This window comes from Serpula lacrymans (genome assembly GCF_000218685.1).
Source record: "Serpula lacrymans var. lacrymans S7.9 unplaced genomic scaffold SERLAscaffold_18, whole genome shotgun sequence".
In the NCBI taxonomy this organism is placed as follows: domain Eukaryota; kingdom Fungi; phylum Basidiomycota; class Agaricomycetes; order Boletales; family Serpulaceae; genus Serpula; species Serpula lacrymans.
This window is the reverse complement of record NW_006763307.1, coordinates 500,157-514,838: the sequence shown is the minus strand read 5'-3', so window position 1 is coordinate 514,838 and position 14,682 is coordinate 500,157. Positions and strand designations below refer to the sequence as shown.

At 45.5% G+C, this 14,682-nt stretch overlaps 5 protein-coding genes across 5 annotated transcripts; 3 read left to right on the top strand and 2 right to left on the bottom strand.

The window, feature by feature from the left end:
* Positions 1–1,774: 1,774 nt before the first annotated feature.
* Positions 1,775–4,348, bottom strand: SERLADRAFT_453968 (uncharacterized protein; the record flags this gene model as incomplete). Its single annotated transcript, XM_007324225.1, has 17 exons — positions 1,775–2,023; positions 2,087–2,139; positions 2,193–2,324; positions 2,382–2,507; positions 2,561–2,606; positions 2,655–2,721; positions 2,773–2,843; positions 2,892–2,963; positions 3,020–3,074; positions 3,135–3,162; positions 3,216–3,312; positions 3,362–3,417; positions 3,476–3,498; positions 3,560–3,629; positions 3,689–3,724; positions 3,792–3,973; positions 4,030–4,348. The coding sequence occupies 17 exons, from the start codon at positions 4,346–4,348 to the stop codon at positions 1,984–1,986; spliced, it is 1,473 nt and encodes a 490-aa protein (XP_007324287.1).
* A 202-nt stretch (positions 4,349–4,550) lies between these two features.
* Positions 4,551–6,815, top strand: SERLADRAFT_358739 (uncharacterized protein; the record flags this gene model as incomplete). The annotated part of the gene is made up of 6 exons (XM_007324224.1): positions 4,551–4,630; positions 4,692–5,147; positions 5,206–5,418; positions 5,472–5,813; positions 5,868–6,068; positions 6,149–6,815. The coding sequence occupies 5 exons, from the start codon at positions 4,866–4,868 to the stop codon at positions 6,557–6,559; spliced, it is 1,449 nt and encodes a 482-aa protein (XP_007324286.1).
* Positions 6,774–8,266, bottom strand: SERLADRAFT_480228 (uncharacterized protein; the record flags this gene model as incomplete). The annotated part of the gene is made up of 4 exons (XM_007324223.1): positions 6,774–7,208; positions 7,267–7,441; positions 7,491–7,654; positions 7,714–8,266. 4 exons carry the CDS (start codon positions 7,936–7,938, stop codon positions 6,855–6,857), a joined length of 918 nt encoding a protein of 305 aa, XP_007324285.1.
* A 187-nt stretch (positions 8,267–8,453) lies between these two features.
* Positions 8,454–10,821, top strand: SERLADRAFT_453964 (uncharacterized protein; the record flags this gene model as incomplete). Its single annotated transcript, XM_007324222.1, has 13 exons — positions 8,454–8,681; positions 8,738–8,847; positions 8,908–9,119; positions 9,180–9,331; positions 9,381–9,496; positions 9,550–9,667; positions 9,731–9,744; positions 9,795–9,984; positions 10,035–10,091; positions 10,143–10,167; positions 10,226–10,492; positions 10,556–10,632; positions 10,805–10,821. The coding sequence occupies 13 exons, from the start codon at positions 8,477–8,479 to the stop codon at positions 10,819–10,821; spliced, it is 1,560 nt and encodes a 519-aa protein (XP_007324284.1).
* A 1,915-nt stretch (positions 10,822–12,736) lies between these two features.
* On the top strand, positions 12,737–13,723 carry SERLADRAFT_443596 (uncharacterized protein; the record flags this gene model as incomplete). Its single annotated transcript, XM_007324221.1, has 1 exon — positions 12,737–13,723. One exon carries the CDS (start codon positions 12,737–12,739, stop codon positions 13,721–13,723), a length of 987 nt encoding a protein of 328 aa, XP_007324283.1.
* Positions 13,724–14,682: the final 959 nt, after the last annotated feature.

The window sequence follows — 14,682 nt, the reverse complement described above, 5'->3', positions numbered from 1 at the left end:
TAGGGAATGGGAGGTAAAGAGATGAACATACCACTGCTGCAGGAAGCAAACGATGTTTTACTTTACTCACTACAATGATAAGAATGATTAGAATAGCCATTGCGATAAACAAAAACACTTATATCTCACAGATCCAGATGCGATGACAATAAAGACTTTATAAAACATCATATGACATTTGATGCAGATATTTGAATCACGAGCATAGAAAAGATAATACAAAACTGACCCATGAACTGTAAAAATGATTATGACCTAACATTAACATCATGTCATCAATATCAGGAAGTATCATTCAAGCTTATGAGCTCACACCGGCGATACTCTGAAGCTGAAAGCCAGAGATAAGTGAGAGAGTGGCGGATAGGTTCCCATAAAAGAAGCATACCTTGAATGACCATACTATATTCTCAAGTACTAATAGTTCGAAGTAATTTTCCACAAGATAGAAATATATAGCATGCGTGAGAAGGCTGATTTGAAACGCATCTAGAAACCTGTCCAAGCTGACAGTGAGACCGAAATCTAAAGTCTTGCAATATGATAGACGAACCAGAGCACACAAAACTTACAGACCACGCTACTGATGAAAACCAAGGAGTAAAGTACAGAAGTTCACGACTTACCATAATCTTAAACCAAAGGTGGTTCTCCGTCGAGTGTGAGTGAATATACATGTACGTTTGTAGACATGTGAGACCAAAGAGTCTGCATGTCGTGCACGAAGAAATGAGCAATCAGTCGAGCAGAAGGGGGAAAAAGAACGCCTCACGCTGTAGCAAACACAAAACCCACAAACATAGCACCGAAGGTATCCTTTATGTCAGTCGTAGGCGGTGGCCTGGATAATCCACTTCCCAATGTCACTGTCATCTTGCCAAGGTGTACGAGAGGGCGTAAGTTGACCTGGGCAGCTGGAGAAAAGCGAAAAAGAAAAAATGGGCGCACAAGGTCCCAGAGAATGAGAACTTATAGGTGATGCACTGCAAAGGTTCATCTGTATCCCCGGACAGAGCATCACTGTTCCACAGCTATTGGTGATTCCATCATCATGTAGTGACATGGTATAAGGACCATAACTCTTGATCAAAGTTTGTACTCGGAATTGAGGAGCAGCTCAACACGCAGATTTGCATTTGTAAGTGGTTACCATCATGATGCTGAGCACCTCGGACAGCCCACTGGAGTCAACTGAATTAAAAAAGAGTTCACGAATGTGGGATTTAGTTTCAAGCATGGGTATTAGTGTACTAGTTCTTCGCTAGACAGGTAGAAAACCAGCAGTCAGATTGGCTATTCGCGACAACTGATTGGAAATGACATACAGCAGGAAGTCAATGAGAGTCACTTGCATTCATATGGGACAATCACAAAACAGCCATGTCCTATACTTTGAAAGTTACCATAGCATAACCGGGAGGGGGGGTTTTCTGACAACTCGAGAATCCAGGGTTTGAGGACACTCGTGAATCTCACACACTGACAGAGCTGAATGTACGAATCAGTGCCAGTGCTTGAGCGCTTGACCATGAAGATATTGTGGCGTCAGCGACAGGTTGTTAGATCAATGTGCCTCGCCTAGGATAGCTCTTCCATCGATCAGTTGCACAACAGATAACCGGTGTAGATACAATTACCGGATACACAGCATATTAAATCGACTGCTTACCAGCGGCGTTCAGCTATTTCGAGAAAGGCCTGACGGGGGTAACACAGTGTACAAAAGATCAAGTACTCACCAGCGTGCGGAACAGAGAACAGACCTAAAACCGACAGAGTGCTGTCCTAACAATGATATTCAAGTTTTCAGATATGCCATTGATCTTGGCTACTTGGTTAGCATTGTTCCTGCTATGTGTGTCATGTATAAACAGGGAAGCAGGTCTATTCCCTTCTCCATTCCCGGTCACGTCCATTCTATATGTCTAGATTTGAACCGCAACCATCTCGACGACTCGAGACCTCCCAAGTCAAAGAAGCACGTCAAGCCTGGGAAAGCCGTCGCACAAACTCCACGAGAGCCCTAAATGACGATCATTGTCATCAGCGACGACAACCAACAAAGTCTTTACACGTCTTCGCTCACCGAACGGGGCGCCCAGTCATTCCAGTCTCGAGATAAGGAGTCGGCCTCGTAGCCTAGGTTATGCGATGTAAAAGACTGATGACGAGATCAAAGATGTGTAGCCCACCTCCATGGAACCAGCTATATCAATATGCGCCCATCGCAAAGGTGCCTCACCCCCGTCTTTTGCTTCGATGCCCTCCACGAAGGCCTTCAGGAACAGGGCAGCTGTGCAAGATCCTGCCGGCTTGCCACCAGTCTACAAGAAAACGTATAAATGACATACTACAGATTCAGAAGGTGTGACATGACTTACGTTACAGAGATCAGCATTGGATGAATAGATTTGTGGCCCAAAGTCCTCATCGAACGGCATGCGCCAGAAGCGGTCATATTCAGACTCGCCCGCGACATTGAGCTCACTCCAGAGTGAATCAGAAGTCTATAGATATCGTTAACATACTGATTTGTGTTAAGTATAAAACAGCGACAGACTGAGAATACGCCAGAATATACTTCTCCCAAGGCAACTTCCATTGCACTATACGGAATTCAGTAATTCACTTACACTGATAGTCTCATGACCTACCCAGTGAGAGTGGCGACGTCGATCAACGTGTGTGGCTTGAACTCAGTGCTTGTGTAGTAGAGAGCATCTACAGCGAGAGATAGGTATGACGATGGTGACCCAAACAATTATTCCTCACCAGATAATACCAAGCGACCTTCGGCATCTGTGTTGTCAATTTCGACAGACTTGCCATTCATCGCATAAACACTGACTATCAGTGAATAAAATGTCACAAGGAATCAAAGATGAGCTTACATGTCACCAGGTTTATTGGCACTAGGTCCAGGCATATTCTCGGTGAGAGGGGTAACAACTACAAGGTTAATCCTGGAGCATGACTTAAATATTAATCTTTTGAAGGCAAAAAAGACGGTCCATCTTACGGAAGCTTCAATTGTGCAATAGCCAAAGCTGAGGAAACAACAGCCGCAGCACCACCTATTTTTGAAAAGAGTATGAGTTAAAAGGTGTGATGCTGTAGTAGATTTTTCTCCTTACCCATGTCTCCACGCATCAATTTCATCCCCTGGAAAACGTTCAGATCAAGCGCTATCCTTATAAAGCGAATAAGAGACCTACCGCAAGGGGTTTTATACTGATTCCTCCAGAATCGAAGGTTATACCTTTACCTACGAATGCTAGTGGCTGAGCATCTTTGGAGGCTCCATTGTAATGACTATAACAAAAACGTTAGTAAAAGTGCGGGGCTGATATCAGTCACTGACATTTCCAATAACTTTGCTGGTTCTGATGTTCCTTTGGCGACCGAGAGGAATGTATGCTTGAAATTCCAGGTAAATCATTATAGGCTCATTAACTTTATGGCATGGAAAAATCACCATGCCCTTCTCGGCAGCCCAGGCTAAAGAGATATATATTTTTCAAGAAACTGACGGAGTTGGAGTATCATGAATCAGTCTTACCTTCGTCACGAACTATGATTTCTACATTAGGAATGCCAGCGAACTCGGCTTTGATCCGCTCGGTGAAGATCTGTACATGGAAGTGTAAAAGATAGTAGTCCTGGGAAGCCACTCCCTGCGCTCACTTACCGTCGGAGTCATCATGTTGGCGGGATATTCCATTAACTTTTAAATTTCGATGCAAAAAACATGTGAGGGGCCGACACTGGTTTGTAGTATTTCTAGCACTTACTGTGCGAGCAAGATTTTGCGCTCTTGCGTATACAACACCTTGTTTCCATGCTTCTGGAGCAACCTCTGTTATTGAGTTGATTTTTATCTTTTCAGATTGCAGGGCTTTCGAACGAGGATCAAAAGCCGAGGGGGGCGAAGTCTTCAAAGTAAAGTTATACAGTGCGAGATGAGCTGCGACAGCTGTTTACGATCTCGTGAGCATGTATCGAGGGAAAGTGGTAATATAAAAAAAGTACCAGCAGCTTGCGCGTCTAAGGACGAATCTACGACAGCTTCAGTAACACCTTCACCTAATGATTTTACATCCTTGATGGCACTTCCAACGGCCTTCCTGATGAGCTCTCTCCTCTCGTCGCCCTTCTTGTCTGGAAATTTGTCGCCAAGGGATGCAAGAGAGGCGACATTGTCTCCGAAGAACAGATGAGACTTTCCCACTTTCGCAGGCGTCTTTCCTGACGGAACAGTAGACCAGAGTTTTGCGGGGTTGACACCGGGAGCGACGTTGCTGGGAGGGTTCTTGGGGTCGATGGGGACGACGTATGCTTTCGAGGACATGGTTCTAAAAAGAGTCGCTGATGATCGATGGGCTCTGCTCGAGGCTAACATGTGAACTTGAAGCTGCATCCGATTTTACTCCCGAATCCGGTCTATAATTCTGTTTGAATGGATTTGCAGTAAAGTAAGTATACCAGTAACCCTAACCATAATAATAACGTAATGACATGAGTACTTTGTGCCACTGGCCAAGTCGAGCTTCGAACCAAAATACACCTGCACTCGAACGATCAACTGCCAGGGAAAGCAAGTGGAAGTATCTCAGAATCTGTAGCTAATGAGGTGGGCATGAATATTATCCTTGTAAGGCACGGTTATCCCGCTGACAAGTCTCATCTTTCAGCTCTGAGTCATTATCAAAATTCGGACGATCTCGGGATAACCAATGTCAACCGTGGCAGTCAAGCGCTGAAATCTGAGAAAGATCAGCTCTCATTCGTCAAGTGACCTCAAAACTCTTCCAGCTTTATGTATTTTCCGTACCGTGTATTTTTATTTTCGACGACATCAGCAAGATATGGCTATGGCAGAATCATATCATCTATCCACGCTCCAACCCCAAAGCCTCAATGGTCACACGAGCGGAAGCGGACAACAGGTCGCACATGCCAACTCACCTGAACAACAAGTTCAAATCACAGCTTCAGATGGCGCCAACGACAATGCCGATGCTGAAGCACCCCCTAATGCAGTAACAGATTCACGCCCCACGAGACGGTATCAAGCTCTTTTACTTCTTGCAGGGTTTACCATGATATTCCAAATCATCGGTATCAACTCCACGTACGGCATCTTTCAGGTGAGTTATACAAAATCTTCTGTCTTCCTTGCGCGCTAACGTTTTCCCAATGGTCTAGGAATTCTATACATCCCCAGGGAGCAACATCCCTTCTGCCATAGGTCAGGATGCGCTTGTTTCTCTCGCAGGCACGATTGGCTATGGACTCACCTGGTCCGGCAGCATATTCGTAAACCCGTGTTTAAGAAAATATCGAAATGGCAGGCATATCACTCTCTTTGGTGTGATCTTGATGAGCCTCGGATTAGTCCTAGCAAGTTTTAGTACAAAGGTATGTCCCATATTATATGGTGAAGCGACATTATACTTAATCGCTTTGTTAAGCTCGTTCACCTTTTCCTCACACAAGCGCTCCTCTATGGCATTGGCGCCTCGTTCTACTATTTTCCCTTGATGTCTCTTACACCGCTGTATTTCGACCAACACAGAGGCTTTGCGATGGGTCTCGTCCTTTCTGGCTCGGGGTTCGGTGGGCTGGTTTTTGCGCCCGTAACGCATGCACTAATTGCGCGCGTCGGGGTGAGATGGACATTGCGCGTGCTTGGAATATGGAACGTCATTGTTGGGATTCCAATAGCACTAGTAGTCAGAGAGAGGAGTGGGGGCTTGGGAGGGATTAGAGGAGGGGGATTAGGGCTGATAATGAGGGGGACATTCTTCTGGCAGGTATATAGTAATTTCTCTTCCTCTCTTGCACGAGTGTCTCATTCGCGCATTTAGTCCCTTGGTGCGTTCCTCCAAGCTGCAGGCAATCTTGTCCCGGCATACTACATGACGACATACTGCACCTCCGTCCTCAACTACTCCTCAACTACAGCATCACTCGTACTTGCGCTCTTTAACGCTGTAAATAGCGTTTCTCGCGTGGGAATGGGTGTGTTGGCAGATAAAGTGGGAAGACAGAATACCATGGTTGTAAGTGTGAGTATCTCGTTACTATCATCTTTCTCCGCTATTCTTCAGTTAATCACTCTCGTGTGTTCCAAAAATATCCTCTTCAGGCCCTCCTATCTGCCATATCCGTCCTAGCCCTTTGGTACTCTGCACCTCGGGCCCAGTTTCTCGCCTTTGTAACCCTCTACGGAATTTACGCCGGTGGTTACAATGCCCTCTTGCCCACAACTCTAACAGAAGTCTTTGGCGTACAAAACTACGCAGCGGCAAACGCTATGATTTATTTCATCAGGGGTATGGGAACGTTATTGGGAGCGCCTGTCGCAGGGGTTATGATAGGAAGCCATTCGAGGGTTGGTGCAACGGGAGGAACAGGGCTGAGTGTAGGGGAGCTGAAGAAGAGGTACAATGATGTGGTGCTGTTCGATGGTGCACTACTTATGGCGGCTACTGCGTGCATAGCGTATGTCCGCTGGCTGGACGCGAGGGATAAGGGACGATGGAAATGGAAAGCCTGATCTGGTGTACGACATGCTTGATGGCGGAGTATGGGACATGATTTCTATAACCGCAGGCTCGAGCAAGCACCTATAGCTTTATATATAAGAAACCCTCCATCCAAGCAGTGCTCAAGATGAAAAGATAATCAGACTGAGGACGTTCAAATTCTTTCAAATTCTCAGGCGCTCGTTAGCTTCGATTCCGTGATGTAACAGTCATCGATAAAAACAATAAACCAATCTTTGGGCTTATCGTACATACAAGATATATTACACTATACAGTGGCGCCGTTCCAATATTTCGACGATAAGATCAGACGCTCCTTTCCAAGAACTCTAACATTTTGGTTGCAATCACCTCTAAGTGGTTTTCTAACGCGAAATGACCGCCGTCGACAAAGTCTACTTGGGCATTAGGTAAAACCCTCTTGAACGCGGTAGCCCCGGCAGGTACGAATACTTCATCGTTGGCGCCCCAGATAGCGAGAACGGGTGGTTGATATTTGCGCAAATACTCATGGAACGCGGGGTAGAGCTCGATGTTCGTAGCGTAATCGAGGAACAAATCAAGCTGTATGTCAACATTTCCCGGACGGGAGAGGAGATGGTCGTCGAGATTGTAAGTCTCAGGAGGGATAGATGCAGGGTTCGCTTCCCCCGTGTCGTACTGTTAAGAGTATTTCAACAATAGGTACGGGCCAAAAACAACAACAAAGAATTCTTACCTGCCATTTAATCGCACCGAACGAAGTCAACCACCTGGTGGACTCTCGCGTCTCGGGATTCGGATTCTTCCAGTATGGGCGAATGTTATCCCAGAATGGACCAAGCCCTTCGACGAACGCATTTCCATTCTGGGTGATAATGGCTGTGATTGCGTCAGGTCGAGAGAGTGCCAACCTGTGAAATATGATTATTATATACTCCACTAGGTGGTTAGAGGACATACCTGAAGCCAGTCGGCGCGCCATAGTCAAATACGTACATTGAGTACCGAGTTAACTTGAGGACATCGGTGAATGCCTCGACGGTCTTTGCGAAGTTGGCAAATGTGTACACGTAGTTGCGTTCGGTGGGTACCACGGTGAAACCGAAACCAGGAAGATCGGGAGCCTTTTCACAACGTAGGGCTAGTGAATATTTAGTAACTGTTGCTGTAAAAATATCCTCACAATAACATGATACTTGGGTGCGAGAGCCATGATGAGGTTCCGGTAGCTAAAAGATGAAGCTGGGTAGCCATGCAGGAGAAGCACCGTAGGCGCAGCTGGGTCACCCGCTTCGCGATAAAATATGTCTACACCATCTGCTGAGACGGTACGGATGTTTGTAATAGGGATGGCCATTTTTTTTGGCTGATGGCAAGAGACTTGTAGATTCACCTGAATGCTGGCCATTCAAATTCAACCAGAGCTCCGTTTTATATGGCAGTAGCGTTTGAAGTATTACAGTGACCTCGGCGAGAGTCCACCATTTGCGAGTGTACATGTAAGATGATCTATAAGCAGATTTATAGGATTAGTTCATTGTTCACATCATGCCCGTAATGACCATAGCGCCGATCAAGCAAACTGCTCATCACCAGTGCAGTACCAAAGGAAAGCCTCCGCGTTGAAAGGAATGGTATCTATACGGCGAAATTCTTTCGAAATAACATCACTGTCTTGAATGATTTTCGTAAAGAGTTTGTTATCATAAGTACGTTGTTTCTTCCTGTGGTAGGTTGTTGAATCCAGACGCTGCAGCCAAACAAAGAGGTATCTAGCACGATCCCAAAGTAGCAAAACTCTCACGCTGGCCGCATCAACAATGAACTCGGTGTCGGGCACAAGGTCGGGCAGGGTTCTCGGCCACAACATTTTTAAAGGCGCCCAATGATAACGACGAAAACGTGTTCGCTTTCTCATGTTTTGGACCAACTACGACCGTGGAGCAATGCCATCCATGAGTTCCTTCGCCTTAGCTTTGCTTTTTGTTGTCTTGACTGCAGGGCAAGTAGGCAACTTGCTCTGGAAGAAAGCCCGTAAAACAAGGCAACTCTTGCCTCCTGGTCCGCGTCCACTTCCTTTTCTCGGAAATCTTCTCGATATTGAAGCACACGCACCTTGGATCAGTTACGCGGAGTGGGGTGCGATGTATGGTTGTGACTATCAGTATAGTTTCAGATTACTGGCATTAATCAAGCTACTGCCTCAGGTGATCTGGTGTATTCTCGTGTCCTGGGCCAGGAAATTTTTGTCATCAACTCAGAGAAAGTTGCGAAAGACCTTCTAGAGAAGCGTGCCTACAATTATTCAGACAGACCAGTGATATCAACAGTCAAACCGTATGTGAATTATTGGTTCATCGTGTTATTAGCTTCTTAGTATTTCGATCATGTTATTGATAGATTTGGACTATCATTCAGTTCCGTATTTCTTCCTTATGGTGACCTGTGGCGTATGCATAGAAGGCTCTTCCAACAATCCTTTCGAAACTATGCATCTTTGCACTATCGCCCTATGCAGCTTCGCAAAGCACGCCAACTTTTGCTTCAGCTTTTATCAACTCCTGAAAGTTATGCCGATCACTTTCAAACGTCAGTTAGATAGTCTGAAACGTTTCTTTTTTTCACCTTGGTGAACATGGTCTAATACAGGTACGCTGCTGCTATCGTAATGTCTGCCGTCTGTGGCTATGAGGTCACGTCTTGCACCGACCCGCTCGTGATGATGGCAAAGCAAACTGTGGATTTGACTGTAGGAGCGACTGCACCTAGGAAAGTTGCAATACTTAACGCCTTTCCATTTCGTAAGTGGCTTCATGCTTCATGCTATCTTGCGACCCATAACTCCATCAGTCTTTCGACTCCCTTTATGGTTGCCTGGTGCTAATGTAAAGCATGATGCTTTTCGCTGCCGACGGTCCACACAAAATATGCTTGAAACGGCATATCGGATTGTACAAGAAAAAATGGTACGTTGATGTTCAGAATTTGAGTATATAATTTAGTAATGCTGAATTGCTAGCATTTGCGGACGGTCGGGCCTTGCATGGTTTCTGATTCCTTGAGAAGATTCAAGAACAGGGATGCTACAGGTAAATTTGAAGCAGCAATTAAAGATACTTCTGCTACTGCATTCTGTGGTAAGTAACGTGCAACCTTTTTCTAGTTCAAACACTCATATACCACATTGGTTTTCCTGTCAGCTGGTTCAGAAACGGTTAGTGACATGGAATCTTTCAATTTATCCTCATCTATATCATTGAACAGACTTCTGCGACATTACTTGTCTTTTTGCTCGCGATGGTTCTTCACCCACGCGTTCAAGAACGAGCTCAGCTAGAAATTGACTCTATTGTAGGCACAAACAGGCTGCCTGACTTCAGCGATCGACCTTCTCTCCCATACATAGACGCTATTGTCCGGGAAACCCTGAGATGGCATCCTGTTGCACCTTTAGGTTAGCACCTTCAACCTCCATTGAAACGCTTCCCGCAACTTTTTCAATAGGTGTTCCTCATGCTACCACAAGTGCTGATGTTTACGAGGGATACTGTATACCAAAGGGTTTGATATACATTTCAATGTTTGTGGCTTCTTGACTGACACAATTGACAGGAGCGACAGTAATCGCCAACGCGTGGTGAGCACACATATCCATGAGAATTCTTTTAGTTATTGACACCCATTCGTTCAACAAGGGCTATGTCTCGTAACGAACACAAGTACCCAAATCCATCAGAATTCAAACCAGAAAGGTTTCTAACCGCAGAAGGAAAGCTGAACCATGATACTGTCAGCTTCGCGTATGGGTTCGGGAGACGAATCTGTGTGGGCCGATATATGGCCGATGCGTCTCTGTGGTCGGCCATCGTGTCGTTATTAGCAGAATTCAGGTTCACGAAAGCACAGGATACATGTGGAAAAGATATTAAGATTGAGCCACAGTGGACATCTGGAAGTACCTCGTCAGTTTTGGTTTACTCTTTTTCACCTTTCACTTTTCTTAATCAGTCCAACTATGAAAACAGCCATCCACTCCCATTCCCATGTCATATCGTGGCAAGGTCACCGGATATGACATCGGAGAAACTAGCCCAGTTAAGTCGTCAGAGCACTTTGCATCGCGGTGGCTGGTACAAAGAACACCCACCAGCCAGTTTTGTAGGCCCCTTTTAAAAATGTATCAACGATACATCCCATCGTAGACCACACCATTCCTATCTCCTATATATTACATTATGCGATAAATATGGATCATAACAAATCTATTTTGCAAGCAAGCACCGACAGTTGAGTATGGCAATAGCGAGAATGAGGACGAGGACGAGGTGCTGTTTCCTTACACACCAAGCATAACCAACTTTTGTCTCACCCAAAATTGATGAAAAAGCTTGAAAGTAGTTAGAGTATTTGATTGTATTTTTGAACCTACAAAATTTTGTCAGAATAGTGTATTTTTGTTGACATATTTTTATATTTCCAAACAAAAGATAGTATTAATGGAAATATGTATGTCAACAAAAAAAATACATTATTCTGACAAAGTTTTGTAGGTCCAAAATAACATGGCCCTCTGGGGCAGACCTGGACCCAGTTGTTTTGAGTTATTGCCAGGTGATGTGATTGTGCCACTGCCTACCCCTCTGTGATGGTGTTAGTCTTGTTATGCTGCATCCCCTCATAGGTCGTTCACATCAATGTTTACAATGTGCAGAGTACTGCATTCATTGGCGTGATACACTTTGACATCTCTCTCATCATATCACTGTAATGTAATTACTGAAAATGCCAGAATTCCACAATTCCCTGATGGGGCCTTCTCCTTTCATGACTACCAATGTGACAAAACCAGATAAACCCAGTCTCTGCTAAAGCAGCCATTGTTCTCCGTGGAGCATAATGGCTGCTTCATGGTGTTGGATATTTGGTCCCTCAGGGCGCGGGAACAGGTGCGGGAGAAGGATTCCTTTGGCAAATGGATGCCGTGAAAATGTAAATACATGCTTCTTATATAACAAACATATGTAAATATCATGTGAAAGAACAATGGTGGCCACAAAAAGCCGGTTATAATCACAGAGTAAATCTTCGGGCGAAGCTCCGAAGTTTGCTTATGTAATATAATTTCTACACATGGAGTCACATTGTTCTCCTAGGAGTCATTATACTGTAGCGAGCAGCACTTCCGACTATAAGTAGTAGGGGGTTTAGTATAGGAATACCTCAGTCGTTTCTATAGCCTCTTAGGCAGTGGCTGAGGTATGTTACATTACATGTTACGATAACACAATTTTCGGACCTTCCCTTTACTTTTATTTCTCCGCTTTAAACCTTGTACTTTAGCTTTCACACATGGTGCCACGCGGCACTTCCCCTTTTGTCCAAACTCCTCTTTCTCGCGCTGCGTTGCCTTTCTTCTTATTATAGACACAACTCTCTCACACAGTGGAGCTGGCCATGCGGGCTAGGCCCCATGACATCATCAGCCACTGTCGCTATCAACTGTATAGTACATATGTACAAATAACCCTGTAGTAGTATATATACCCCAATAAATCCAGGAGACTCCTCAGCGAGTCCTCCTGTTGTTAACCAACTAACTCTCTGCAGCCTAAAGGGTAACCACTCCCTCATCATCTTCCTTATAGTGTGTTTCTGTGTGCGCCAGAGTAATTAACTCTTGGTTGTTACATTAGGACTCGCTCTTTCTACTCTCTCGCATGTTTGTGCAAAAAAGTCCCACTGGGCACCCGGACTCCAGGGTGAAGGAGATTTGGTTATTGGTTGGGAATATCCCGCATAGCAGATAGGTGCGCTCTTCGCGACGGCCTTGTAGTGCTTTGGGAGAAGAACCAAAACCTTTGATATGCGGCCCCCAGCGTTAAGGGGAGTACTTAGCTCAGCAGTCGGTGTGGAACCGCTGTTGATTAGAATTAACATACAAAACTTCTTCTTCAAATACCTCTGACCAGGCCGGGCACTTGCCTCCGCCAGTTGGAGAAGGGTTGACAGCTTAACAAGCGGACCACCCCCTGACAACCATTTGGACCAGGGTTTCTTACAAATACTTTTTATATACTTTTCAAATACTATAGTGTGGGTAGTTGGAGATTGAGATCCGATACTTAGCTGGGAAGAGGTAGATCCGCAGATAGCAAGCGGGGACCCCCAGTTACGTTTTTATTACTTTACAAAGAGAACAAGTCGACATGTCGTCGCAACAAGATATGAATGCTCTGCTGCACGCTATGCGTACGCAGATTGCAACATTGACCTCGCAACTCGCTGAGCTGCAGAATAACCCTCCTGCGGCAACCCCCTTGGTCGAGAAGAAATTCAACAAGAAAGTTGAAGTCGTTGCTGACCCTGGCGCCTTCGAAGGAGACAGAGCACAATTCGCCGAGTGGTGGATCAAGCTCCAAATTTGGGTCAAGGCAAACTGGGACGCGTTCACCGATGATTTTGAGGTAGCCACTGCGGTGCTATCTCGACTAAAAGGACCTGTGGCAGGTCGATACGCCCAAGTAAGATTGCAGGAATGCTACACCGCGGGAGTGTGGCCAACCTGGGACGATCTCAAGAAAGAGATTGAAAAATATTTCAAACTGCAAGCTGAGCGTGACTGGGCGCGTCAGCAAATCCGTTCCTTCAAACAAGGAAACATGAGGACGGATGACTATGTTACCCGTTTCCTGGCCCTCTCCATCCAAGGAGGGCTTGGTAATGAACATGCAGTAGAACTGCTGGAGCGCAATGTGAACCCTTGCATTGCAGAACAAATCTACTTGCAGGATACAAGAAACGAGAACTTGGCCCTGGCGGCTGAGGAAGTACGACGAATCGGTAGAGCCATGGAGCTTTACCAAATGCACCAAGGTGGCGGGTCCATCACCAAAAACAACGAATCCCAGAGGCGCCCTGGGTCATCAAACCAACATAAACACTCTCACGGGTTCCAGCCGTTCGGGCTGCAACCAGGTCGAGGTGCTCCTATGGATATCGGTGCGGTCCAAGGCGGACAGACGCGCAGATTCACCTGCTACAATTGTGGGCAGGAGGCGCACATAGCCCGAAAGTGTCCAAATGGAGTGCAGACTGCTCAAAATAACCAAGGGCGCCAGGCGCACCAATTAGAAATCGAAAAACCGGACAATCGGCTCAATACTCTGGCCGGTCGTTCATACGATGAAATCTGAGCTTTCTTCTATGACCAACAGGTCAATGAAATGAAGGCTCAGGGAAAAGAGTTCGGAGCTTAGGTCACTTGGGTGCCTTCGCTCCTATGAACAATGAAGTAAACCACAACAAGGTGGCCCCTGCTCCGGGGTGTTGCACAAGCAATAAAGGAAAGATGGGGATGGCTCCCCAATTTGTAAATAAATTTCTAAACTTATTATCTGAAGTATGTACTTGTATGAAACATTGTAACTGTAATATTTATGATACTACTGCTGCACCGGCGTCTCCTCTGGAGCGTGGCCCTGGCGAGACAAACACTAGGGTGCTTGATTCTGGTAAAAATAAAATAGAAAAACATGTAAATTTTGATACCTCTTCTTCTTTATTGGAGCCACCCTTTCCCAAAATCCCAAGGCGTGTGTTGATGTGCACATATTTATTCCGAAAAGAGATCCGTTTAGATGCTGGTGTGGAAAATCTTGCCCGGGGCATAGTACACCCAACCAGCGCACTACTTGATTCAGGCGCTAACGGAATCTTCATCAATCAGGTCTGGGCGGAGCAAATTGGACTCCTCCTTGTAAAACTAGATGTATCTATTCCCGTCTATAATGTTGACGGTACGCTTAACGCGGGTGGCTGCATCACGCACAAATGTTCTTTTGTTGTTGAATACCAAGGACACAGAGAACGAGTCACCGCCGAAGCTACCCAACTAGGGAAGATTAATTTAATCTTAGGCTGGACCTGGCTATTTAAACACAATCCTGAGATCAACTGGCAGACAGGGGTTGTCACATTGTCATGTTGCCCTCAGGAGTGTGTAAACTTGGGTAAACCGAATCATGTCCGTCACAACAAATGTCTTGAGAAGATAAACGCTGAAAACGTTTATGAGCTCAGATCTTTAGAAAAGATTGATGATGACGATGATGAAGTAAAACCCGAAGAAGAGATTAAGAGGCTGGTACCTCCT